This window comes from Lepisma saccharinum, chromosome 4 (genome assembly GCF_977018435.1).
Source record: "Lepisma saccharinum chromosome 4, izLepSacc3.1, whole genome shotgun sequence".
In the NCBI taxonomy this organism is placed as follows: domain Eukaryota; kingdom Metazoa; phylum Arthropoda; class Insecta; order Zygentoma; family Lepismatidae; genus Lepisma; species Lepisma saccharinum.
Genome location: NC_139232.1, coordinates 108,074,662 through 108,101,586, shown reverse-complemented (window position 1 = coordinate 108,101,586; position 26,925 = coordinate 108,074,662). Strand labels below are relative to the sequence as shown.

Here is a 26,925-nt window from a genome sequence, read left to right as displayed (position 1 = left end):
TTTGTATTTTTAGAAATTAAAATTAGAATTAGAAATTCTTTATTCATGGGCGAAGTTCAGCCTGTTGCTGCTGCTCTTCCCTCTCCATTTTGCCTAACCGTGCAATGCACGCACTGGCGTACGCAGAGAGGGGCCGATGGGACTACAGTCTCCTCCGAAATGTTGAGAAAAATCAACATTTTAAAATAAGAGCAGTGAAAAACGCGGGAAAAGCCAGAGATGTAACTGCAAACACCTTTTAAAACGACCTCGGATTGACATTGTTTAGAGTGGAGAGTTCTAATTATGTAAAATGTCTTATAGTGTACGCCGCCTCCCTAGAATGCAGCTATTAACGATGCACCTTTACAATTGCAGACCCTCCTGAGAAGAATCCTGCGTACGCCAGTGAATGCGCGTATGTTTCGCATGTGAAGGACGAGAGAAGTGGGGGCGGACAGTTGCATGCTGTGGTCGCTGAAAGACACACGTCCTCCGGAGTTGCACGAGACAGCCTTTGCAATCTGCACGTGGAGGGACAGCGGTAAGTTTCTCTCACTTTATTGCTATGCACCTTCTACAACACTGTCAACAGATCTTTTGGAAGTACAAGTATGATCTGGTTGAAAACGGGTATCGACAAGAATTTTGGCTGCTGTGTCAGGACAATGTTATAAAATAGATTACACGTAGTAGCATTAACAACTATTATTTAAATTAATACATTTTAATATTATTTCAACTACTATAGTAATAACATAATAATAACCCGTTGGGCAACAACCAGTGATGGCCAGGGCCCACCTACCTACTGCCTGACTCGCTCCCAGTGGGAGGTGACGTGTGGTCAGCACGACGAACCTCCAGTCGTTGTTGTAGGTTGCCATGAAACAGGTTATGCTACTCATTCGTTGCTCCCAAATTTCCTCACGGTGGTAGGTGACCACAGGTTCTTTACACGGGCAGAAATCTCAGGAGAAAATTTGTTACCCTTCCTCCTGCGCGCGTCCCGTAGCAGGAGCCCAAAAGATGACGCCTTAGACCCCACGGCCACGTTGCGGGAAAAGTACTATAGTAATAATAAATTATTATTAATTATTATTTCAACATATCATATAAACCAAAATTCCTTCGTTACGTAACTTATTTGGATATACCAATGAGCCTGTTAAAGTGATCATTTATATTTTACTTATCATAATTGCACAGTAAATCGTGAACGGTATCTGTGTAGTAAGATGTTCAGCGGGATAGTATATATTCTGGATAGAATTCCGTTTTTCGACGATTCGTAGCGTTAAAAAAGGAAAAACTTTATTGAGAGAAGTTCTGTACTCTGTGAAAGGTTGTGTTGTTTGTAGTTACTACATATATATATATTTCGAGACGCAAGACAAGCATTTACAACCAGAGAGGAGAATGAGAACGAATCAAATATTGTATCGATTTCATCCTGACCAAGTATATACTGTTCGTAGTCTACACCAAAAATGCCATAAGTGGACAAAAAGAAATGTGCTTCTATATATTGCTACTGGGGATATGTTGGGCATATATATATTCACGTCCTGCAATTCGAGGCCAATGCATAAAACATGGTCCGTAATTCAGATTCCACTCTACGAGAGTCCCTTGGGAAATGCACCATCACGGCAGATCGAAGCCTTGCATTATTTCTGATACCTTCTTCCCTTTCAGCCATTCTCTTGGTTACTGTATTTTGTCTTTTCTATATTCTACATATTTACACCATTGCTGCAATATTCTGAATTAACATATAAAAGTATAATGCATGTGTGAACTTGTATGATACATATAGCCTCGAGTTAGCTTAGTGGCTAAGGTGACGGACTCGTATTCTGGAGGTTACTTTTATCTTGGCTGAGTTTTTTTTCCTGGCTTCCCTCGGACACTCCAACGAACGCTGGGATGGTATCTTTAACAATGACTATGGCCGTTTCTCCCCATTCCCTTCTCCTTTCCGTCCTTCATTCTTTCTTGTGTCAGTTAACATAATGGTAAAAGTATGCCTACCAACTGGGTTAAATCGTGAGTGTAATAAAATATCACGTCAAGTTATATTTTGTTAGGCAAGAAATTAAAACATTGGCTGTTTTTTATGTAACTAACATAAAGTTTGAAGACTTTTTTCTATTTCTGTAAGTTGTACAGGATATTCCGCTTAAAACTCCCAAATTTCGTCACTATTGGAAAAGTACTACATATGGAGTTGAAAATGAATCAGCAAATAAGAGCAACTCCGCAGATTTATTGAATAAGTCATGTCACTTCGATATGTGAGGCATGGACATTTACAGTTTTGCTGATTGGGACCTTAAAAATCGTTATTTTTTTGTTGCGCGAGGTTTAAATTATTTTTAGTGTATTGCAGGATTATTGCTTCCATTGAACGTCTGCAGTTCAGGAGCAACTGAGAATATCCATCGTGATTGAAAATTAGATCAGTAGTTATTGTAGAGACTGGGTTTCACAATCTCTGACCTGGGCTAACATAATACATTTAAATTTTGTACTTTTATGAAATGCCAATGAGAGCCTATATTGTGCATTGTTCTTTACGATACAATGCTTTTCTTACCATTCTCCGACTATACTTTGCTGCTGTACTTTTAATTGTGCATCGTCATGATTTGTTTTCTTGGCAGAGTCATCTGGTGGTAACCATGAATTTACATTTGGTGTTTCTGTTCTTCGGAGTCATCTTTGCAAAACTGGTGGGCGTTCAAGGAAAGGTGTCGATTCCAACCGGTAACCAAACAGGCACCAACGTGGACAGTGAACCGGAAGTCAAGAGTGCTGCAATCAGTGAGCGTACAGCCGAAGTAAACCACAGCGCGGACAGGGATCATGATGTACATTTGCCGTCCCAGCCTCCGGATCCACCCGTTCCCGTGGTGGACGATTCGTTCGACGCGGTAGACTCGTCCGACGGGTTCATGGAGGACGCCAAGGTCCAGCAACCGGTCGCCAAACCGAAGAAGAAAGCCATCCTGGTGCCGAGGCGGTTGTCCGCGAGCACCCGGCCCAACGTCACGGCCCTGCTGGTCGGGCCTCGCAAGGTGTACCACGGAGACAAACCTTCGGAGCCTGCCAGTGCGGAGGCTCCGGTCTGGGAGGGTTCGGGACAGGACCCTCCGCCGGCCAGTCTGGTGAAGCCGTCGTCACCGGCCCTGAAGGATGTGCAGAAGAAGCCCGCTCGGGGAAAGTTGAAGGACGAGGACACGACCGACCTCAGGGAGAGGTTTCCAGAAGTGTTCCAGTGGGAGGAGGAGTACCAGCCTACCACTCCTCCAACTACTATTCCTCCTACGTAAGTAGCACTTTTTTGGTATTTGTATTGCTAAACATTTTTGGTTGCACTTTTGGTTGATCCTGACAATGAGGATGAAATGAACGAAGAGACAATCACAAACACACAGAGTGGAAGATGACGATTGGCCCATAGAAATAGCATCAAGGTCACCCGCCACTACATCTGTATTCGTATTTTCATTTAGCGTCGCTTTCCTGCCACTTTTGGCTAACCACGATCATGAGAAGTGATAATTAGATGAAAAATATGAAGTGTCAGTCATAAATAACACCCATACCCTGGCCGCGCCGCGAAGAGTTCTGCCGCCGTGACGGCGTATATTTGTATCTGTAATTTTTATGTTATTTAACGTCACTTTTCTGCTACTTTCTAAATAATCGCAACGATGAGAATAAGTAACGATTAGATAAAATTGAAGGGGCATTCACAAAGAATACCCAAGGCGGACTTCGAACCCGGAAACTTCGGCAGCGAGATCGAAAGTTGTCAGTATATATAGATTCTAGTATAGAAACATGTAAGCAGTAAATAATGTGGTAGACCAGTGAGATAATATTTCTCCAAATGGCAAAATAGAGGAAAATAGAAATATTGTAAATATTACGAGACAATGTCCCTAACGGCATGTCAAGTACACAATCTCATGTTGTCTGCCTCATACAGTGAAATGCAAAGTAAAATACACTTTCTCTTTCTCTTGATCTACTGGGAAGAACGACGCCATCACCTGGCTCTTTCCCAGTCTGCGGCGATAACTGCCCAAAGTACGACGTCATCGAAGAGAGGCGTCACTATGAAGTTCGACAGTACAAGCAAGCAACATGGATTTCAACGGTTCTGATGACCGACAGCCGACTCCTCGCGGAGATGGAGGGATACTTCAGATTGAGGGACTACTTCAAAGGGATCAACGACAAAGGTTAGTTCATGTTTCATAGTTTTCTTACTTTCCGATCAACCCTTCTCTATTAGTTGTGACATTCATCAACAGGAAGTAGGTCATGCACCATCTTACTTTAGTATCCGGTTATGCCATAGCTTGTTTTGTAAATAAAGAAGGGTGGTTGGTCACGTGCTCAGGTGGTGTTGGTGGAGTCATCAACGTCTTTTCTTCAATCCATATTACTAAAAAGGAAACAAGGTCAAATACAGTTAAGGTTAGGCCCCTTTTACGAAATTGATTGGCAGGCCACTGATGATGCTGACCTCCGTGGCGGAGTGGTTAGCACAGCGCGCTACGAAGCCAGGAGGTACCGGGTTCGAATCCCGGCGTGAGCATGAGTATTCTTTTTGAGTGGTCTTTCATCAATTTCATCATATCATCAGTCAACCTCATCGTGGCGATTAGCCAAATGTGGCAGAAAATCAACGTAAAATAAACTCATATAATCAAACCAACAAGGATCCTGCAAACTGAAGGATTCTCTGAAGTCTTCCTCATTGAATACGTTTTATACACATTACTGTATTCCGTAATCGGATATTTCTTTCTACACCGTCCTCTACAGGTCGTCTTTGTACCTTATATCCTTGGGAAGGCCGTTTTCCTCAACCGTGGATCATTGGATATGCCTCGTCAATAACCGACGTTCCAATCAGCCTCAGATATTGATTGTTGGGTGGTTTTCTTAAGGATTCCTAATCAATATTACATGATCTGCACACAATCTTGCGTGCGGTGACATGTGTTTTCATCTGAAGGCGATTAACTAGTGGGTCTCACTTATCGGACACCGTATTGAACACGGTCGTCTACTGGCGTCAGCGCGGAATACCTTCGTTGTTAGGTTAGGTCTGTTTAGTTCTCTTAGTATTAATACACTGCAGTTTTTCGGGGCTTGGCCAAGAAGGTATTATTTATCCTAAAAGCTCCAAACCTAACATACCTAACCTAACAACGAGAACATTTATCGTGACGTCAGTAGACGACGGTGTACAATGCGGTGTGACGGTGTCCGATAAGCGATACCCGTAAAAAAAAACTGGAGGAAGCCACGCAATGCTCGAAGCAGAGCATGTAGATATAGGCGGGAAGGGAGGGGGGGGGGGTTTACATCTCCCAGCTAACAAAATTTGCTAACGACACACGCAAATATTTACTTATAAGACTAGAGCGAAACTGATATCTCAATATAGGAAAGTATCGGTTCGAATTTAATCACCGATACCGGTGTACTATTTTGGTAAGAAATGAAATGAAATTACGCATGTTGTATAATTAACAGGTAATTAGATACCATGAAACTGTCAAAATGAAGGAATTGGAAGTCGACATCCAACTAGAATATAGAGATATCAAACTGAAAAGGTAAAAAAGGGGGGAAAGGACTGTAGGTTTTTTTGCACTCCACTAAAAATACTATTTTAAATGAAAGCGCAATATATACCATTCATATATAAAAAGGAATACATTAAATTTCGTATTAATGTATCTCTTTTTTATATATGAATGGTATACATTGTGCTTTCATTTAAAATAATATTTTTAGTGGAGTGCAAAAATAAACTATAGTCCTTTTTCATTTCTTTTTATTGCAGGTAAAGTACAGTGAATAATCTTACCATCCGTTTCGATTAAATCTTCCTCGCAACAGCTTACCACATTCCATAACTTGCAGCCACTTGTACCTGGCTTCGCCATTTCACTTACACTGAATACTGTCGTCACTGTCACACACCAGAGTTAAAACTATTCTAAAGAACTTCACAATAAAATCCTAAATCTAACAGATAAGTACACTTTCAACTCAACAGGCGTGCCACTTACAGTGCCTTTGTTACTGTGTAATGCCCAGATCGCATTATTGCAACAATCGCTGAAACGTCCTTCCAACACTCTTGGAGGGAAGGTTGTTCTCTCTTTCCTCTAAACTGCACCAAATAGACAACTGTTGAATGTTTTGTTCAGGGAAAAACAGTCGTACAAAATAGTTGATATCTTGTCAATAAAGAGGCAAGGGAAGGTATTTTTTTTTAAAATGAGGAAAAAGGAATGTATGCTGAAAAACTAGTCAATAAAGAGACCAGAAAGGAAGAATGTTTTAAAAACGGGAATGTGGGCTGAAAAGGGGATATAAATGGAAGTCAAAACCATGTAATCTTGTTGGTGGAAGATAATTATCAACATTGTTGTGTTTCCATGATCCGTCTTGAAAAACAAAAAAAGGACTTCCACTTAAAATCCGTTATCTACTTATGACTAAAATAGGCAAAAACAAGCATTTAAAACTATGTATTCCTCTCAGGAATGGCCTGATACGGTTTTTAAACTTTAAAATAGCCTACATTTCATGACCAAAGAACAAAAAGTAAGACATTCAAAGGTAAATTCTCAGCCTCAACACACATTTCGAGTTTTGTGCGAATTCCAACATTTCGATACCGGGATCCAATTCCTATTTCTGGAACTCATTTACCAATTTTCAGGATTCCGAAGTGCGCAATTTTCATTCTGGAAATTTGGAAACAATTGCTTCAGGAAGAAGTTTTGTGTAGAATTTCATTTTCATGTATATGTAATCGTTAATACGGTAATAATAATACGTACAACCCCCTCCGACCCACACACATATATACATCAAAACTCTTTCCAAAATTCATTCCTGAGCACCCCCAGTGGTTCTGTTTAAGACTTTCTTGTCGACAATAATGTCTCTACAATACATTAGCGTTTTAAGTTAATCCCCTCAATGAATCTTCCCATGCACTTTGTTTCCCTCGTCTAAAGATAACTCAGGGAGACTCTTTTTTGTGTTCTTGCAGGGACGCTTATAAATCTCACAACGCCGTTACTAACGCAGATGAGGCTGGGGAAGCACCCAGGAGTCCTGAAGGAGATGAATGACTTCACGGTGTCTTTGTATCTGCCAGAATCCTTTGGAGCGGATCCTCCGTCGCCTCTCAGTAACGAGGTAAGAATAAAAGTGCATCCTCATTAGAATAACTCTAGAAGTTACAACTGGAGGGACGAATTTCAGTCGGGTATCTCACCTGTATATGTATTTAGTAGAGAAACTTTAAACTCTTCAAGAGTTATATTAGCATTAGTACCGTATCCACGCTAAAAAAATCATGAATCATCCTCCCAGCTTGGATAATTTTCATAAATGCACTGGAAGAGATACGTATTTGGAAAGACTTCATATAATTCTAATTTTGAAATTATAGCATGAAAACATGCCTTGAAGGACAGCAGATTAACTGACTATGTAAATTGTCCTATGAGAATTCTCTTGACTGGAGGAAAACATCAGCCCACGTTTCCTCCACTTTAAGCACTTTAAGCAAACCCCCCCCGAGAAAAAATCCTGCGGGAGGCCTTGATTTTCCATATTGCATATGAAAATGCATATATATATATATATATATATATATATATATATATATATATATATATATCATGTATATCATGTATATAAACTTGTATATGTTAGAGCCAACAGCCACTACTAAAATTGGGGTCTTCTTAAATCTTAAGAACTTTCTATTTCCTTCCGCCACTGCTACTTATTCACTTTTTTTACAAAACAAGGAGATAGGACTTCTTTTGTTGTCCTCGTGGGAACACTCCACAACTTCTCCTTTTGAGAGAGAAAGGACAACCGTGCAAGGGATGGTCTGTAGATGATCTTGAACATGTGTGAGATTCTGTTACCTTAAAATATTGTCCAATTGTATCTTGTGAAGTAGAGCGAGTTTTACGTATATGGGTATAAAAATATTCTTGCCTAAAACAGAAAGAGGTTCAAGGTTGAAAATTTAAGATATGTTGCAATCAAGTGCAAACATGATCTGTAAGTAATGTAATTTTTCTTTCGTTTATAAAACAGCAGTGTAAAGTAAAGAAGAGCGTGTGGAAGAATTCGGAACTGCAACTTTTACATTTATTACATGTTAAATGGTATGAGCTGGAAAAAATATCTGTTTACATGTAAGGTTTTTGCGGTAACTGAAAGAAAACAAAAGCATCCCTCCATCTGTACTGAAAGTCGACTAAGCAGTCCATCAGCAGGGAATATCCATTTCGAGTACTACTTGTATTTAGCATCCTATATGTGTAACATGTTGCACTGATTGATGCATGTTGTAGTATGAAACAAGTCTAGATACGAGTACATCCTAAGAGGCTATGGTTTCAATCTCAGCCTTTGTAATAAAGATACGTGTGCTGTATGTGAGATGCATGCCTACAAGACCTGTCTCTGTTAACTTCCAGGAGGAATGGCGTGGCTCGAGGCTAACAGTAGGAACGCACTAATTGCAGATGCTGCTGGACACCGTGGACCAGAGCGTGGTGTTCGTCGACGCCTTCGAGGCTTGGCTCTGGGAGGTCGGCGATAGGTTCCTGAGAGGACGCGTCGACAAGTTGGCAGAGACACTTCGCGCCAACGGAGAGGCCTTCATGGACCGCTATTACTATTTGGCTGCTTACAACAGGTTCTTGAATTTTGTGTCCTTACTGGGTATTGCTTGGGTGTGCTTGCATCAGGGGCGTATATTCTAGACCAGCCGGGCTATCTACGAGGTATTGAAATATGAAGAAAAACCTATTCAAAATTGTGAATGCCATTGTTCGTTTCAATAAGATAATGATGGTAATTCTGTAGTTAGCAACCTTATTTCTAGTTTGCATCCTGGGTGCCGCTCCTTGAAGACGCCGACAACGAGAAACGTGGGTGTGTCTAACTCCTTTTACACGGCGTTTAACGAAACATAGTCTTCTCCCTTCTCCAACGTGTCATGGAGATATAGTACAGATCTTGGATTCAGCATACACCACTGATCTGTACACTCCGGTTCACATAAAGTGGCACACTTTCGCCCCTGAACACGTGGAGGATATAGCACAATATGTGGAAAGTAGGCAATGGACCTCGATGCTCTGACCACGTGTCAAACAATCAAACACTTGGTAGTCCATTTCCCCTCAAAGGGCTGTCGCGAAACAGGATTCAGCCTAGGTTTTTCAGCGTATATATATATACGTCACCCCCGTCTTTGGCCTGTCATTCCTTGAAATGAAAGAACGACTAACAATTAAAAAAGAGAAGACACATTACCTCTTACGGTAATATCCACCTTTCTAATATCCTAGGCAAGCCACTGCCTGAGGATCGTCTCTATAGTCCAATTCGTCAGCAGTATTTGTCTGGAATGACAAGGGGTAAAAATATCCGTGACCTCTGGCATGAAAGCGCACTACTCACACACCTCATCTTAAAACGTTCAGCAAAAATTGGTCGCAGCAAGTAGCCATTCGTTGCGAGATTGGATTACATTTCCTAAGAACATACAAAGCAGAGCGTCATGAAGGTTAAATTGTCATTTGAAGCTGTGGCTGCGCGGGAGTGGCTAAATCAGGTCGCCATGGTTACGAGATTGGCCAGCCCCAAAAGACCTTGCGTTTGGTCCTCGTTGGATTTTTACAGTCACTTGCCTCGTCGTGAAGTATTCTGGTATCGAACTACAGCCTGAGATTTGATTATGGGCGTCCGAAGTCTGTTCATTTGCCACTCGCGAGATCTCACAAGGAAGGTGTTCAGTTTTGACGGCGCAAATCTATACTTTTTGTATTAACATTATTTCGCGTCGCAGTTCTGACTCTTTCATAGCCTAACTGCGACGATGAGGATGAACGATAGAATTAGATGAAATTCAGGCACGTATCTAGAACTATATTTCGGAAGGGTTCCGAACAAAGTGACTCAATTATAATAGTAATAACGTGAATTAATAGGTTAATAAGATTAGCATGCCTATTATTAATAATAATATTTTATTCAAATAGGTCAATTAATAATAATTAATATTATGACAAGCACAAGTAAAAATTAGCGCACAGGCTATTTTTACCAGTCACACAATACGAGGATAAACCTTTTAACTAAAATAAAATTGATACAGGCCCTTAACAAGAAAATAAAACATGCCTGTTAAAAACTTTCTTACTCAATTTTTAAAAGTAATTCATTCATTTATTACTTGCTTAACAAGAACTAAAATTGTATTGGGTACTAGAACCCTTAAGTTTGCCTTCATGCCACGGTTAACTTTACCTTTACTAAAATCTCAAGGTACACAGCTCAAAGTAATCCCAAGGTATATTTTTTGAAGTCGGCCTCCATGAAATCACTTATATTGATTGCTACGGTATATAGCTGTGAAAAAGCTCAAATGCCGCATATCACAATGTTTTCATCACGAACTAAATCTTGCAAATCTTACGGTTTTTCTTTCAATTCTTTATAGTTGTCTCCTTCTACCTTTCTTCGACTTTTGTCTCTTCTTCACGAACATTCACGTGGATAAAGCTTGCGAAAGTCGAAGTTAATTTCCTCCTCTTTAGCAGAAAAAAAAATATCTCATGCAGCTTTCAAAGCATAGAAACGTCATAAAGAACGAAAGAGAATTACGGGTTCCATTAAAGTAATTTTCTCTGTTTCTTTATGGATTTCACGTGTTTTCCAGGCCGGAGGCTCATAAACCCATTAGGTACGAAGTATGGCTATTTGGAACGCGCTTCAGAGACCCGGAGAAGATAAAGCCACGCCCACAAGTGCGTCATCCTCCAATGACGAAGATGACGTCCAGGACTAGGAAAAGGTTATGCAGGGGTGAGTACACGCCATTCATTTACTTTCAGGACTTCGGAGTACAAATTCTCATTATCAGATATTTTTTTCGTGTTCAGTGAAAACTCAGAATTTTTCCTTATGCCTTATGCCTTACTTTGTGTCCGCTGTTAGAACACAATTCATGTAAACAATTAACAAATACACGTGGCGGAAGCTACAGTTCGATGGAAGACCCAGCAACTAACAGTACCAGGTGCCGAAAGTTGTCCGTGGCCTTAGTTAAAGATACCATCCCACGGGGAAAAAAAATAATTCACCATTCACTTTCGCCAGAATTGAATCTACCACAACCTAAAACTCACTTTCTTCCTTCTTTTTAAAAATGTACATAATTATTGTTACATAAAACATTAATGAATGCCAGCCACGGTTTTTAAAGGTCCAGAAATTCATAAATTCTAATGAGTTTTATTGGTCCGTAACAGGACCGGAACCATTTTCCTCGCACAACTTAAATTCGGTCCAACTTGCGTATTGTTTCATTTCAATACAGAATTTGGACCGTATTTAAACTGATCCAGAAGAAAACTGATCCTGGATCGTATTTTAATTGGTCCGGTAAAAATATTCCTGGGCGAAATTTAAACACTTTACAGATAAAAAGGTTATTTACGGTTCAGAATCCGTTTACGCTAACTGATTTTCTCTCCTGGACCGGAATTGAATTTATTTAAAACTCCCGAAACTTTAACAACCCTGGAAAACGCCCCAAATGTCTTTCTACCACTAACCCCTTACCTCCATTTTAATATTTTACTAGCGCGACTATTGTATTGTTGACGCAAACGTTAAATTTCAGCCGTAAAAAGGAGACATCAGCTTATCTCTCGTTAATGGAAGTGATTTGCTTTTCCTCACGTGACCAAAAGACACAAAGTAGGTCATGGGAATTCTGCCCTGTGATCTAGAACGAACGTGAATTTCGCTCAATTTAACCTCTACTACAGATGAATTATTCCCCGAGAATTGCAGGTCATTTCCCCCAGACACACACTGATCGTATCGGAAGGATTGGATTTGGTACTTGAACCTGTAAAGGTCCTAGGAGCATCTGAATATGCCCCCTTCCCCCCACTACCCGTCGGTCTAAGTTGGAGATTGAGCTCTGGGGCAAAAAACCCAGCCGCCCACACTTTTGAAACGATGCCAACAAGTGTTGCCAACCTCTACCTGATTAACGATTTCAAACGAAGGAAAGTTAATCGTCTAAAGTTCGCGTCTAAAACTTGTGCTTTAATTTTCTACGGAGCGATAACTAATGCGGTTAGTTGGAGTTTTGTTTACGGCATTACCACTTTTCGTATAATCCATTCCTCATAGGGCTCGGATTCGGGTTCCCCAAACTGTGGATAAATAAAGAAAGTTTCTGTGTCAGACGTATGGAAAGATTCATAACATGCATACATATATAGTGGGAAATGCGCATACATCTTTTCATTTCGACAAGTTCAGAGTTCATTCAGAACGGCCCCTACATTTCTGCAACCTGCTGTACACAGGCGGCTCCAACACCGAAGGAAGACATCCGCAAGCATCTGGCATTGTGTTGCTATGGCCAGTGGCCGCGCATATGTTTTTTTACAGTCCTGTCTTCTCCCTCTCATAGTGCATTACCATATTGTCCTTCGTGCTCCTTGAAGCGGAGGAATGTGAAATTCTTGATACTACTTCCACCATGGTCGCTGCTGTAAGAACTCGTGTTTCATCTGCTAGGAGCCATGACATCAAAGTTCAGAAATTGCGAAGAAAGTCTGAAACAAGGGAGTGTCGGAAGTGTAATGTGACACTATCGACGACATCGGATCTTAAGAAAACTCCCGTTCTTAAGTTGTAAGAATGTTGCTTCCGATCCATTATTTAAAGTAATCAGAAGATAACTTCCACACTATATATTCACGAATCCTGGCAGGGTCGCCATAATTGTTGCTGTTAGATTTTAAATTAGCAACATGCACACAATATATTATTTGTTTTAAGAAATAAAATACAGAAACCGACTTACGAGTTCGTGTATTTCACTATATATCCCGTGATACATAATTAAAACAGTAACAGTGATAATGAATTATCCGTCTTCTTATCAAAGATTTTTATCGTGACAATAAAATTGCGAATGCTATAAAGAATAACAGTCACAAATGTAATTTTGCATGGTAAGATAGCCCATCAATTTCATCAAATCATCACTCATCCTCATCTTATCGATTACCCAAAGTGACAGAAATGCGAAGTAAAATAAACCAAAGCAATCAATCAATACCAACTATGATATTGTCTTGTACTGAGTACGTGAAATCATTTCAGGAGTCGAGTGCCCTCCCTTTGATGTTCTCCGCATCTACCGCAACGGGATCCAAAAGCGCTTGTACTACGATGGAGTGTTTGCTTCCACGGCGGTGGACGACTGCAGCTTCTCCAATGCAGCCGTGTGGAAGGGGTTCATGCCCCTCCACCTCTACAAACACGGTAGGTTCCTCTTTGGAAAGAATCACTTAGCCCTACTTTCACATGTAAATTGAGAGTAACATACAAAACGAGAGAAAATAGCAACATAGAGGTAAAGAGAGACACAGACAAATAGAGAGAATAGTGAAAGAGAGGAAGAGAAAAATAGAGAGAAGAGAAAATGAGAGTAAATAACAAAATAGAGAGAAAGAGGGGACAGTAGATAAACAAACATTAAAAAAGTAGGAAAATAGAGGGAAAGAGGAACACAGAAAAGAACGAAAGAGATAAAATACCAAAATAGAAAGAGTGAAAGACGGAAATATAAAAAGACGGAGAGATAAAGAGAAGAGCGAAGGAGGGAAAATAGCAAACTAGGGAGAAAGAATGAAAAGCGGAAGAGGGGGAAGTATAGACAACATAGGGAAGAGCGAAAGAGAGAAAATAGCAAATAGAGAAAGGATGAAAGAAGAAGTGAGAGACAGAGGGGGGGGGGGAGGGAGAGAAAGGAAGGGAGAGAAAGGGAGCTTTCAGACCTTAGAGTATAGAAGGTATAGAGAGAGCGTGTGCGACGTCAGCTGAAGCCAAAATAGCTTGCGGCGGCCGCCATGTTGGGATGTGCCACACAGCTGTCTATTTGTTAACATTCAGCGAGAGGGAATTTCGTCGGGAAAATGAAGGTGCAGCTTGTTATGTTTCTTTATGTTTAAATCGTCAGAAACAATAAAACGAAGCTCTTAGTAACTACTAGGTCGTTCAAGTCAATCGGGGACTTTTTTTTAAAAAAAATAGAAGAACAAATTTCAAAGTGTGGTAACTGGATTTATTTTTCCACATAACCGCCTGCTACAGTTATACACTTATCCCAGCGTTTAACTAACGCCTGGAATGCTTCCGCATAGAGGGATTTATCATTACGGCGGAACCATTGTAGGACAGCATTCTTCAATTCATCATCAGTGTTGAAATGTTTTCCTCCAAGGAATTCCTTCAGGGGTCCAAACAGGTGAAAATCACTTGGCGCTAAGTCAGGACTATAGGAGGGGTGTGGTAATGTCTCCCAGCCGATTTCCTGGAATGTTTGGAATGTGTGTTGAGCGGTATGCGGTCGTGCATTGTCTTGCAAAAAGAGAACACCCTTTGTGATGAAACCCGGACGTTTCTTCCGTAAACTCTTATGCACATCACGCAGAACACGGCAGTAATACTCACTGTTGATAGTGACACCATGGGGTAAAAAATCAACGTGAATAATCCCTTGTTTATCCCAAAAGACACTTGCCATCACTTTACCAGCAGACGCAACTGTTCGAAATTTCTTGGGAGGTGGTGATTCCGTATGCTTCCACTGCATCGATGCTCTTTTGGATTCTGGAGTGAAATGGTGAACCCATGTTTCATCACATGTCATGATGCGATTCAGAAAATCCTGGCCTTCCATGTCATAGCGGTCCTTGAGTTCTCTGCAGACTTCAACTCTTCTGTGTCGGTCAAAAGCGGACAGCTGCTTTGGGACACACCGTGCACTCACTTTTCGGAACAACAAATGATCATGAATTATTGTGTTCACTGTTCCTAACGACAGATTACACACCCTTGCAATTTCACGACAGGTTATGCGACGATTGTCCAGGATCAGCTGCTCCACGCGCTGAATGTTTCCAGGAATGATTGCCGTGGGTTGTGATCCACCACGACCGGGATCGTCAGTAATAGAGATACGGCCATCTTTGAAGCGCTTACACCATTCAAATGTCTTACTGCGACAGAGTGTCTCATCACCGTACTGAGCCTGAAGTCTTCTGTAAATTTCTGCAGGTTTTCTGTCCTCGTTCACTAAAAACTTCATCACAACACGCTGTTCCATGTAGACATTCACACTGTTGTCCGCCATCTTGAATAACGATCTATGCAGAAACGCGGGAAATGAGCGCCGCCTACCAGTAACAGCACACAGTTGCCAGTTCCTACTGCATACAAAACCTCCAGGCTAGGCGTCTATTTAAACCTGGAAAAAAAAAAGTCCCCGATTGACTTGAACGGCCCACGTAGTTTTGACGAAAAGACAGAGATCTAGACCTTGTTATGTGCTGGGGCGTGTTCGTTTACCATATGTAATGTTACGTTAGTATATCAGAAAGAGTTTAATGAAATAACAATATAATCAAAATAGGAATTGCATTTTAACTCCTACACTCGTAAATGCATCACAAAACATTATTAAATAAAAATATGAGCTTTGTACAAAGGTTTAACACGAAATAACAAAATTTACGTCACCTCGATAAGTAAGCCTAAGTTTAGATTATAGGTAGAAATATCAGGCGATACACGACACTCGATAGGCGACAAAAGACAGGAGCTCGTTCATTCAATGGAAGCATTCAGACCGAAGCGACAGGCGACAAGCGATTAGTGTCTCTTGGCACTCAGAAATGAATGCAATTTTTTAAACCGAAGCAACACGACAATTGCACGTGTCGCTCGCATGTCACTCGGACTGGGTCATTTTACCAATACCACACATACATAGTGTCGTTTCGGCGTGTTGCTCGCGCATCTGCGGTGAATATTTTGCTTTGCTGAGAATTCACACCTAAACGACAGGCGACGCGTGTCGCTTTGGAACGAGCCAATCAACAGTCTTAATACAGTCCATCGTGTCGCCTCGGTTTGTTGGTGACGCATGCACAGTTAATTTTTTTGCATCAGACTGAAGGGGCTCGTGTCGCTTGTGGCCTCAAATAATGGAGATTTCAGATCTAATGTACACACGACTCGTGTCGCGTCGGAACGAGCAAGCCAACAAGCAAGACAGACCGCACAAGGCTGCATTGGTGAAATTCTCAAGTGACATGTCGTGTCGCTTGTCGCTTGCCACTCCGGTGTGAATTCTCAGGTGCTCGCGCGACACATGCCATTTAGTGTTGCCCACGAGACGAGACTTTGGCCTGTCTCGTCTCGTGGAAATGCTGTGAAATGCTGTCTCGTCTCGAAAATATTCGTTTGTCAAAGGGACACATGATCAATCTCGTCTCGTCTCGAATTTTTAAAAGCCTGTCCCGTCTCGTCCCGTGGGCAACACTAATTGCCATTTGGGAACGAGCTTATCAACAGCAACGTTTCACACTATAGAGGCGTGATAGGTCACACTAGCCTACCTTCCATTGGTGAACTCCTTAAGCTACACATGCCGCGTGCCACATTTCGGTGTAAAATCTCCCTAAAAGCAAGTATTCACCGCGCATGCGCTACAAAGAGACCGAGACGACACGATAAACGCTATTGGGAAAACAAACCAGTCTGAGTGACACATGCAGTTTGCCGTGTCGTTTCGGTTCGAAAAGTTGCATTGATTTCTGAGGGTTCACTTCCAAGCGGCACATGTTGCTTGTCGCTTCGGTCTGAATAGAGAGATTTCATACCGAAACAACAAGCGATACGTGCCGCTTGTAAACGTTGGCTTGCTCGTTTCGACGCGACATGAGTCACGTGTACATTAGATCTGAAAACTCCATTATTTGAGGCCACAAGCGACACGGGCTACTTCAGTCTGAAGCAAAAAAAATAAACGTGCATGCCCCACCAACGCCGAGGCGGTATTAAGAAAACGGTCTATCCAGTCCGAGCGACACGTGCAGCTTGGCGTCTCGCTTCGGTTCGGAAGGTCTCATTTATTTCTGATGGTTGGTTTCCAAGAGACACATCTCTCTTCTTCCATGTCTGAAGTTCTCTTTGTTCGTTTACATTCCACAAAGTTCTCAACACCTATAAACATTTGCAATAGTTACCTTTATGAAACGTGCGAACGATTTTCGCTAATGCGATCATGCCACAATTTTGAATTTAAAATTTTATACATACCGTTAATAATAATACCACTAATAAAATCACAACAGAAATGCGTGTATAATAAACGTAAACATGTTGTAAGTATGTTTATTTGGGGATCTCTCAATTCCTTCTTTTTTAAAAGCATTTCTTGCCACTTTTATTGTTGCATCCGAAAGCTGCGCACAGAGGCATAGCTTCTTATTTATTATCTACTCGCAGTGTCACTGAAATGTGCAGATAGCATGCACTATAAACGAACATTCCACGCTTAAATCCCTACTTCCACCGCTGTATCATCTGTAACTGTGGCACATCCCAAGATGGCGGTTTTACCTCATCCCCTTCCCCTCACGGCTTCATTCCCCTCGCCCAGGAAACAAGCTTGCCCTCTCTCTATTCCCTTCTATACTCTAGGTTTCAGACCGAAGCGAAAAATGACAAGCAACAAGTGACATGCCACACAAAGTAACGAGCAACATCTCTACAAACTGCGTGTAGCTCAATAGTTACTCTCCCATCGAGTTTGTAAAAAAGGAGAGAGAGATGAACAGAATGAATACAGATAAAAAGTCCAAGAAAGGAAAAATTTAGAGATAGAAATAGAGTTGAATTGATTGATTGAATTGTTGTTTTAAGTCCACTTTATGCACAGTAAGGCTAATCAGGACTGGACCTACAGTTTAAAGTGGAATCCGAACCACTATGTGCCTCCACCGGGTATCGTACCCGGGACCCTTTGATTACAAGGCGACGGTAGAAATAGAGTGAAAAATAAGTTAAAAGACTGGAGAAAAAGAATGAAAGACAGAGGCAGGGAGAGAAATGATAATGACCGAGCAGGGAAAAGGAGAAAGACATAGAAACGAAGAGAGAGAAAGAGAGAAGCATCCAAAGCCACTCTATTCTTTTATACCACTTCCGTTTTTTCCAGTGTGTCAAGTTCTGTGTGTGAAAATCCCTCGTTACTTAATTTCTCCTTCGTTCTTACCGAAGGTGTAAATTCCCATTTGGAAGTTCTGGAAGCAACCAGGCCGATCGGAATCATCCACGTGAACGAAGCAAAGGCGGACAATAGGAATGGGACCTGTCGCCAAAACATGACCGTCCTCTTATACCTCCCGGAGAGACTGCACTCCAACCCCCCGACGACGGGACCACTGGCCGTAAGTACTCGCTACTCTTTCGTGTTTACCATAAGACTATATAAACGTGAAGCAATCCCATTTGCAAAAACTTCAACGAGTCATCCTAGCATTCTTTTTATCAAAAAGCTGCTTACAATTTGATAAAATTAATGGATACTCGGACATCACAATTATAAAACTCCATATATTAATCACTTATTTATCTGCATTAATTTGTTTATTTTCTTTTGTCATGCTGAAATTTTATGTAAATTTATACAACGTAATTTTATATTAGCAATTATGTGAATCACAATTATATATCATACTAATTGAGCATAATATAACAAATTGGCAATTGATAATGATACAATGTATTGTACACCATGCGTATTAAAAAAAATTAAACGATAAATAGTAAATGAAATAAATTAACATCTTTGGGTCAGTCACAAACGCTAGAGGGGCATTCCACGAAAAGTGGTCCTACTCCATGTAAATAACAAAGTGAATTAATCTGAAAGTTATTAGTGTTCTTAATTGCGTCAATGTTTGAATGTTTGTGAATGCATATAATTTGAATATTTCACTCAAAAAAATTATCAGCATCTGCAGCCTACATGCGTCACAGACAAATGAAGTCAAATTTTGATACATTTTTAAAGCCTCAAGCACGTAACACATTTTCATTAATGCTTTTTATGCATTCATGCTATGCCTTCATACTAAAGTTTTTTTTTTAAAAATTTGTTAGCAGGCACGACAAAGTACTTCATAATTCTATAAAATACGTTCATTATGAATATCTTAATCCAATCTCATGTGTAGAGCCACATTTTGTGTGCGAAATGTCAGACACGTAAATCTGGAATGCCCCTAGCTAGACGGTTTACGCCAACACATATGCAAGGCCTGAGCAATGCACTTTTTGCAAGCAACGGCATCAGTGGTACGTCAAAATTCACAGCATATCATCAGCATTACATTTGGAAGTGTGTGTTAAATAGGGGGAAAGTGTACTTAGTTTGAAGGTAGTAAAGTATATGTAGAGTGTGTGTGGAGAAACAGTTTTGCCAATGTAATACTGACATTGAACTACTTTCTACTGAACCAAATTGTTACTCACTGAGATTAAAATGCACTGGAGCAAATGTTGTGGTTTCCCGCTGAAGTAAACAGAATCCGATAGTCTTACTTAACTATTTCATGATAGATGAATATATTGAGTTTTGTTTTCCGGAGGATTTCTATACGGTTTTCTTCCAGAGGGTGCTCTAGGGAAAACGTGTTAACGCTAGTCGCAAGTCAGAATCTACGTACAGTCACAAGCATAACCTCTCACGACAGATCTTCTTGCAGTACAGAGACAGGTATATCCTTACATTATCCATGCTGGTCCAGTCATTAGGGGTGTGAAACTCAAGTGTCATGTGTTGCCATTCAAGTGTGTAAATTTAGTACCTCTAGCGCCTTACCACCAAGCTCACCACGAGCAGAGAGTGCTTTACCATCAAAGATGAATGATGATTAGTGAGGTACATTCCCAAAAGATCCCCCATACCTAAGGGTATGAGACGACTGATGCAAGTGTATGGAGGAGGCAACATCTTGAAAATGATAGAATAAAGTTTTCAAGCTCACTTGATCAGGGTTGCAAGCCTCGAGGTCATTTTGTAAATAACAGTTGATACCTCATAGTTTTCTATCGGACTTTGAAGGTTTTTATATCACTCTTCCTCGTTTAACGTGATTAACACTGGTAAACTTTTGGAAATTTATTTGAAATTCCAAAAACCTATTTACCCGGAAGTGGCTGGTTGAAATAGTTAAGATATGGAAATCGTTTCGAAACTTGGAAATGGTCCCCAAGGCTGACAAGCAAACTAATTGATTCATTTCCATATTGGCTAATTTAGATCCATCATGTATTCCCCTCCAGGCATTCCTCCTGCCTGCAAGTACTTTGGTAATGTAATTCAGCTAAAAACTTTTTCCATCAACGTTGGCTCAGTGGTGAGTCGGCTGCGTGGCGGCATTGACAGGCAAGTAAATGGTCACAAAAAGCCTGGTCTCGAAACTAATTTCGGTGTTGCGGACTATAATCGCAACAGATCGCCTCATATAAATTCTCATTTCTTACTTGGTCGCATTTGTCGAATTTTTCTTGTTTAGCGCAGGCGCGTAACCAGGCAGGGGCCAGGGTGGTCTGAGCCCCCCCCCCCCCGGCACTGTTTTCAGCCTGCTTGATGTTAGGTAAAACTATTTTGTATAATTTGTTTGCAGTGGAGAGTTAAAATGTAGACAGGAGATTTTATTTTGATCACAACTTGTGAAGGATAAATTCACAGAACTTGAACATTTGCTCATCTTGTTTATGAGCCGAAGTCTAAGTAGAGGCAAGTATTTAGAAGATTCTCTAGAATTTAGAAAGTTCTTTCATACGGGGGGCTTCTTGTATATGTATCCATCTCCTTTTAATCAAGGGTCTACGGAAGAAAATAAAAATTCAAATTCAAATTAAAACCTTCGCTGCCCCTGTGACTTTGACGTCATCATCAAGTTTTGGAAACAAAGGGGAGTTTTTATTGCTTCGACGGGTGGTGGAATGTACTGTAGGAACTATGATTGATTATTGTGCATTTTGTATGAGATAAATATCTGTATCATCAAAAGAAGTATGGAATGTGTAATAAGGGGTGATGTCAGCAGCAGTCAATTAACACTTCAAGAAATGTTTTAGGAGATATACAAAAGAAAACTGTAGTATTTGTATGATATTTCTAAATGTTATATTTTATATTAACTTAATGACACCTCACGACACAGACACACATAATTTACCTTCATTTAACACTGCTATACTTTTGAGAAATTTAATTGGTTTACAACCCCCCCTGATAACCCGTGAGCACCCCTGGAGATCAATTCTAGCTACGGGCCTGGTTTAACGTCGCTTATCTTCCACTTTTGGCTGTGTGTTTGCGTGTGTGTGTCTACCTACAATTGTACAACAAATGGCAAACTAATATAGGCTATTAGTTTTCGATATAGTTTCGAGTGTATACAAGCTAAATAGCATGATAGCAAATTCTAGTGCCTTAATATAGAGCTGTAGGCCCCGAAATCACTATATATACACACAGTGACATTTTATGTTTAACTTTTTACATTATATACATATATATAATAATAATAGGGCCTATATAATTAAAATGCACTGCTTAAAATAATTTCTTACAAGTATATTCTATTGTAACTATTGGCTTATCAAATGTTAGTCCCAGATAAACTAATTGCAAAAGAGTTTAAAGTGCATGTGCCTCTACCGTTGATCGAAGGTGGAACCCCTTCATTACAAATTGACAGCGTTAACACTACGTCATCGGGAAGGCTGTACCTCTTGGTTTAAAAATTATTCAAACTATGAAAAACTAATCTCCATACTAAATTGTGCACTAAATATAAACATGAAGCGATGATAAATGTAGACTACATTATGTAGTTAATGTACGTATGTATATATATCTAGGTATACTAGTTTCACGGACGAGTAATGTACGTATGTATATATATCTAGGTATACTGGTTTCACGGACGACCGTTCCCTATTTAACAACATGTGTAAAAATAAATATAATGCTGCGGTAAAAGAGAAAAGTCAAAACCATGAGAAATCGATTGTTCAAAACTGCTGACCTATTTAGAAGCCGTACGCAATTCCCCGGCAGAAAACATTCAAAATGAGCTTATTGGCTTTCTAGGGGAGGGTGTTCATTACCACCTCCGTATATCGGAGACACATTAAAATCGGATATTTTGTGTTTCGCTTGGTTCGTACTTAGAAATTGTGTATTGCGGAACATAGTTCAAGGTGCCATTATGCTTTTTACACGAAAACAAACACTTTTTCTACTAAAATAACGCATTTTTCTAAGTGTTTTCTAAGTGCTACCGAACGCACGTAACGGTGCGATATCGCTTGCTTTGCGAATGATATTGCGGCTTTTGTTTTAGAATATCAGTGTTTCCAACTACATTATGCAAGAAAATTGCTATGTTCCACGAATTATTGTGTTTATGAAATTATACTTTCGGTAACACTTTACTATACCAGAGACAGATTTCTTCAAATTTACGGGAGAAAGTACTTACGCAAATCATTTTCTGTAGCGTTGTTGATGTTCGGGAATGTAGTTTTGATCCATTTTAATGTGAATGCATGTGGTTTTCTACGAAAATCTATATCCAACGCGCTATTGCTGCTGCTACAAGCCGATGTTGTCCGTATATGCTAAATTGAACGAAAGGAGTGCTAATGGAACCTAACCTAACAGGTCTAACCTAACCTAGTAGGCATACCTCATCCCCGTGATGGTTCGTGGGGCTATCGTGAATTTTTGGGTTAACGTCAGTGGTTTTTGGGGCTACCCGTGGATGGTTTGTGGGAAATAAGGAACAACAGTAAGTACTCGTTAATGTAAGAAATATACATTTTCGTTAGAAATTCATTATTTCACCTAAAGAAATGTTCCGCCATGCAGAATAGTACGTTAGCAATGTAAAAAATTGCGAAATAAATCATTGATAGGTGTCTCCGGTATAGTAAAGTAGTACCATACTTTCAAGTCACGAAACATGCACAGTTCGGCAGGTTAGGTTAGATTATGTTACGTTAGGTTAGGTTAACATAGTAAAAAAACAGTTCGGCAGTTTAGGTTAGGTTAGGTCAGGTTAGGTTAACATAGTAAAAATTGAGAGATTAACTTGCCATTACGTTAGGTTAGGTTAGGTTAACATAGGAAAAATTAAGTGATTAACTTACCATCATAGCATCTTTTGGATCTTTATTCCATGACACAATCTACTTCTTCCTTCACTATGCCGTGTTAGATTGTAAAATCCAAGGAATCTTCTACACCCGATAATAACTTCACGTCACATCCAGGACATGCCAGAACGTTCCGTCCGTTTCTCGGAAAGTAATGTAATACTGTATTCATATATACGTACCTCGTATATAAAGTGTATCATTAGTATTAGAACAAGAACACAATGCAGCAGAATTACCGAAAAAGATCAGACAAAGTTGCTTAGCTATATCGTCAAATGCTGAACGCGACATGTTGACACTTGATTATTGATCAATTCACCTATTCAAAACAAACGATAATTGCGAAAAGTAAGTGTAAGATTTTGATTTACATACCTTTAGGATACAGAGTTTTGGAGCTGTTCTTTTGAAATGTGTCATTAAACAAATAAATGCCTCATATTGCCCACTGAATTGGGTCACGAACGTAGCCTGGAACACAAGTCACGCAGTGTTTCGAACTTTCCACGATAGATGGTGCTACATAATCCAAGGCGCATAATTTAAGGTGGATCAACCACTGCTAGTAAATGGCTATTGGTTGACGACAAATGATATGAAGTGGACGTATGCGAGTTCTTTTAGAAACATAAGAAGCACTCAATTTTCATGAAATTCACTACAGGGATTAAGAACCAAACAACGAAAAGAGATACCGGTATTATCACATTTAGCATCAGTGCAATGATATGAACATAAAACTTACTCTATGTATTTTAAGTAATCTTATCATACTATGATAGGGCTACTTATGTCCAGAAAAATAATTACATGTTTAGCCCTGTTCATCGGATCTTTTCAAGAAATTATTATTTAATTACAATTACAGATTTTACTTCATTATATACTAATTTTTCGTATATCACTTAAACCTCTTAATTTCAGTTACGTATGAAAACTAGTGAATGTAAAACAAGAAGTCCGAAATAACTCATAACCATATATCATACTTGTCTTACTTGATAATCATTTATACTGAAAATAATTTAAGCTGTTGCATGTGAAAATACTAAATGATAACATTATTTACATTTACAGCCAGCAATTCAGATAGTCTCAATCAACGACCTGATTGTTTATGTTCACACTTTAGGAGGGTATCTCATGGAACCTGCCCGGGTAGAAAAAGAGGTAAGAATTAAGCCACTTACACTGCATGTGCAACATATTTATGTGAAAAGCACTATATAAGTAGTAGGAGACTTGTATAGTCTCGGGCACTTCTGGGTTGCAATGATTCCATTGAAAGTCATTGTATTCGTTACAAGCCAGAAATGTCCTTGACTGTAACTTCCAGCTATACACTATTGTCGCTTACACAAATAAAATTATGTTTCCTCTAAGTTATTCATGAGAAATATGTTGCTAACGGTATGTCTCTAATAGTGGTAAAGGATACCGGTTAAGGCCAGGACCTTGTACATAACGTATCGTGGATTCTCAGGCAATGAAATAATTATATTAAATGTTTGGCTGAAAAATTATAATGAATAACTCCAGACCCAATTATCTTTTTGCATACACTGGACGAAATATTTTACGTCACTTTTCTACCTCCCACAAAATAGTTTCTGGTAACAAAATATTTGTTTCAATAGCTGACAAACAAATGAATGTTCACCAGAACCAAATTCTTTGAGTAATCATGTATATTTGTTTAGAGTTACCAATAAATTTGGTCAAATTTAGTAAATGTTACTAATTTTTTATTTATAATTACTAAAAATCTTAACCAGGCGTGTTTTGTTAATTGTAACGAATCAATTTTTCTGTGTAAGACAATTGCAAGGATGAGGATGAATGCTGAAATAGATGATAGGTCAAACAATAGTGGAATATCCGTGCCCAGTTCAGAATTCGAACTTCAGACCTCTAGCATCGCTACGCCAACCACTCCTCCCCATAGGGTAGTATGAAATGGTTGGTCAGCTTTGCAATGAATCGAAGAAGAGAAAATAAATTAATATTCTACCTGCAAAATTTATTAAATTCTTGAGTGTATATCTTTGTGTTGCCTCGATGCCACAAATACTCACTCGTAAGGCGAAGAGCGACAATTACGCACCAGGCTTGCATTTATTCCAATATCCTCGGAATGAGCAATGCTACTAAAAAGATCTCCGCCAGAAATGAAGATTATGAATTTCTACCCATGTGGCAAGTGGAAGCGGTTTCCTAATTTGATTATTAAGCCTTATACAATTTTTGAAAAATATGATGAATTAGCATTTACCGAATCCCATGTATTCCTTATGGGACATCAACTTCAACTTCAAGTTACGGCTCATCAAATGGGAGTTTCGACTTTTTCTACTACTATGACATAGTTCAACGTGTCCTTTTTCTGTCCATGTACTTTTCTACGTCATCGGATGTTTGATATTCCCGACAGAACGAATAAAATAATGGTCCCAAAGCCTAGTGCATTTCTCCTTGCCTCCTACGGCCATCCTGACAGTGTTGCCAAACCTGATGTGCATAATAGAGCTAAATTTCACCATTAATATAGCTAAAGAGGACTTTCAAGGAGCTAGATTAACGAAGGCTGCATAAAAAGTGCCTATTAGGGTAATTTTAGTTGTCAGAGGGGTGGGGGTGCTGCTATTACCGTTAGCTTTAAAGTGATGGCAATTTATTCTTAGTTTTCACCGCCTAGATTTGGCGGCATCACCCATCTCAATAATCCAATGATGTTAATATAAAATCGAAAATAAAGGGTTCCCGGATAACAAAATTGCCATCTTCATCTTAGCCACGGCGCTTTATATAAAAATACATGGGGAGGAAAGAAGAGGTGGGTGACGCAGCCTATAGCTATACGAATATCACGTCACGTGTAAAATGTACACTCATGGCAGAAGTTGGTATTTATGGGCCGGAGCCAGTGGTGGCATCATAGTGGGGCAGAGGGCGGGTGCCGCAGTTCACAGTCAAACGAGTGTACGAAAGAGCCAGATCTGGCTCCAAGAGAGCGAAGTTGGGAACAGTGATCAGCAGCTGCCCCAGCGAGAAAGACCTAGGGGAAATTGTCCCTCCTCGCCTTGCAGAGTCTCGCTCATCTCAATTTATCAACATTGATCTCATTCTCAGCACCGTGACTATTTGAACATTCTACCATATATATAATCCTTGATTCTACAATAAAACCTCTCTGCTTTTATTACAGGTGGCAGACTTCACACGCCGACTAAATCAGTTCGGTGCATGCTTCAAATCTAACGAATACTTCGTTGTCATCTATGACTATATAGTACGATTTTATGGAAGACAGAACGAAATATGGATTGTAGCTGAGAATTGTGATAATCGGTCGTAAGCACCAGGAAGCTCCTTGAAAATAGGATAGAAATACCATGCCATATTTTTCATTTGTAAATTCTCATCACTGATGTTAAATTAATCCCGCAATGTGTACTTCGAAGTAGAATGTGTACAATATTCAATTCCAATTAACTATCCCAACCATGTAGTAGGAATAAATCATTATGCAGTATTGTAGAGCTGGGCTCAATGCAGTTTTGAAATGCAGTGTTAAACAATACTGAAAGGTTAATATTTTCATACTTATTGTACTTTTTCCAACAAATAAACCATTTTATGATTTATTTTTAGTGGTGAACTTAAATATATGTAAAATATCTACTTTTATGTACGTACAGCACAAGAGGCATGACCTATTGTGGGCATAAATCGCAGTGTTTCTAA

The 26,925-nt window shown here is 39.8% G+C and overlaps 1 protein-coding gene across 1 annotated transcript; it reads left to right on the top strand.

Annotated features, from left to right (window-relative positions):
* The first annotated feature begins 402 nt into the window (after positions 1 to 402).
* LOC145987313 (uncharacterized) lies at positions 403 to 26,764 on the top strand. The gene is made up of 10 exons (XM_083121833.1): positions 403 to 523; positions 2,646 to 3,310; positions 4,027 to 4,232; positions 7,076 to 7,224; positions 8,577 to 8,749; positions 10,781 to 10,926; positions 13,252 to 13,413; positions 18,220 to 18,389; positions 24,259 to 24,351; positions 26,387 to 26,764. Exons 2-10 carry the CDS (start codon positions 2,664 to 2,666, stop codon positions 26,534 to 26,536), a joined length of 1,896 nt encoding a protein of 631 aa, XP_082977959.1. The 5' UTR covers positions 403 to 523; positions 2,646 to 2,663; the 3' UTR covers positions 26,537 to 26,764.
* The last annotated feature ends 161 nt before the right edge of the window (positions 26,765 to 26,925 follow it).

What these genes read in the sequence shown, in the direction of transcription:
- LOC145987313 (XM_083121833.1), top strand. Translation starts at nt 2,664, where the DNA reads ATGAATTTACATTTGGTGTTTCTGTTCTTCGGAGTCATCTTTGCAAAA. An exon ending in CAAAGGGATCAACGACAAAG is followed by an intron (nt 4,233 to 7,075) that starts GTTAGTTCATGT and finishes GTGTTCTTGCAG; the next exon opens with GGACGCTTATAAATCTCACA. An exon ending in CCTCCACCTCTACAAACACG is followed by an intron (nt 13,414 to 18,219) that starts GTAGGTTCCTCT and finishes TTCTTACCGAAG; the next exon opens with GTGTAAATTCCCATTTGGAA.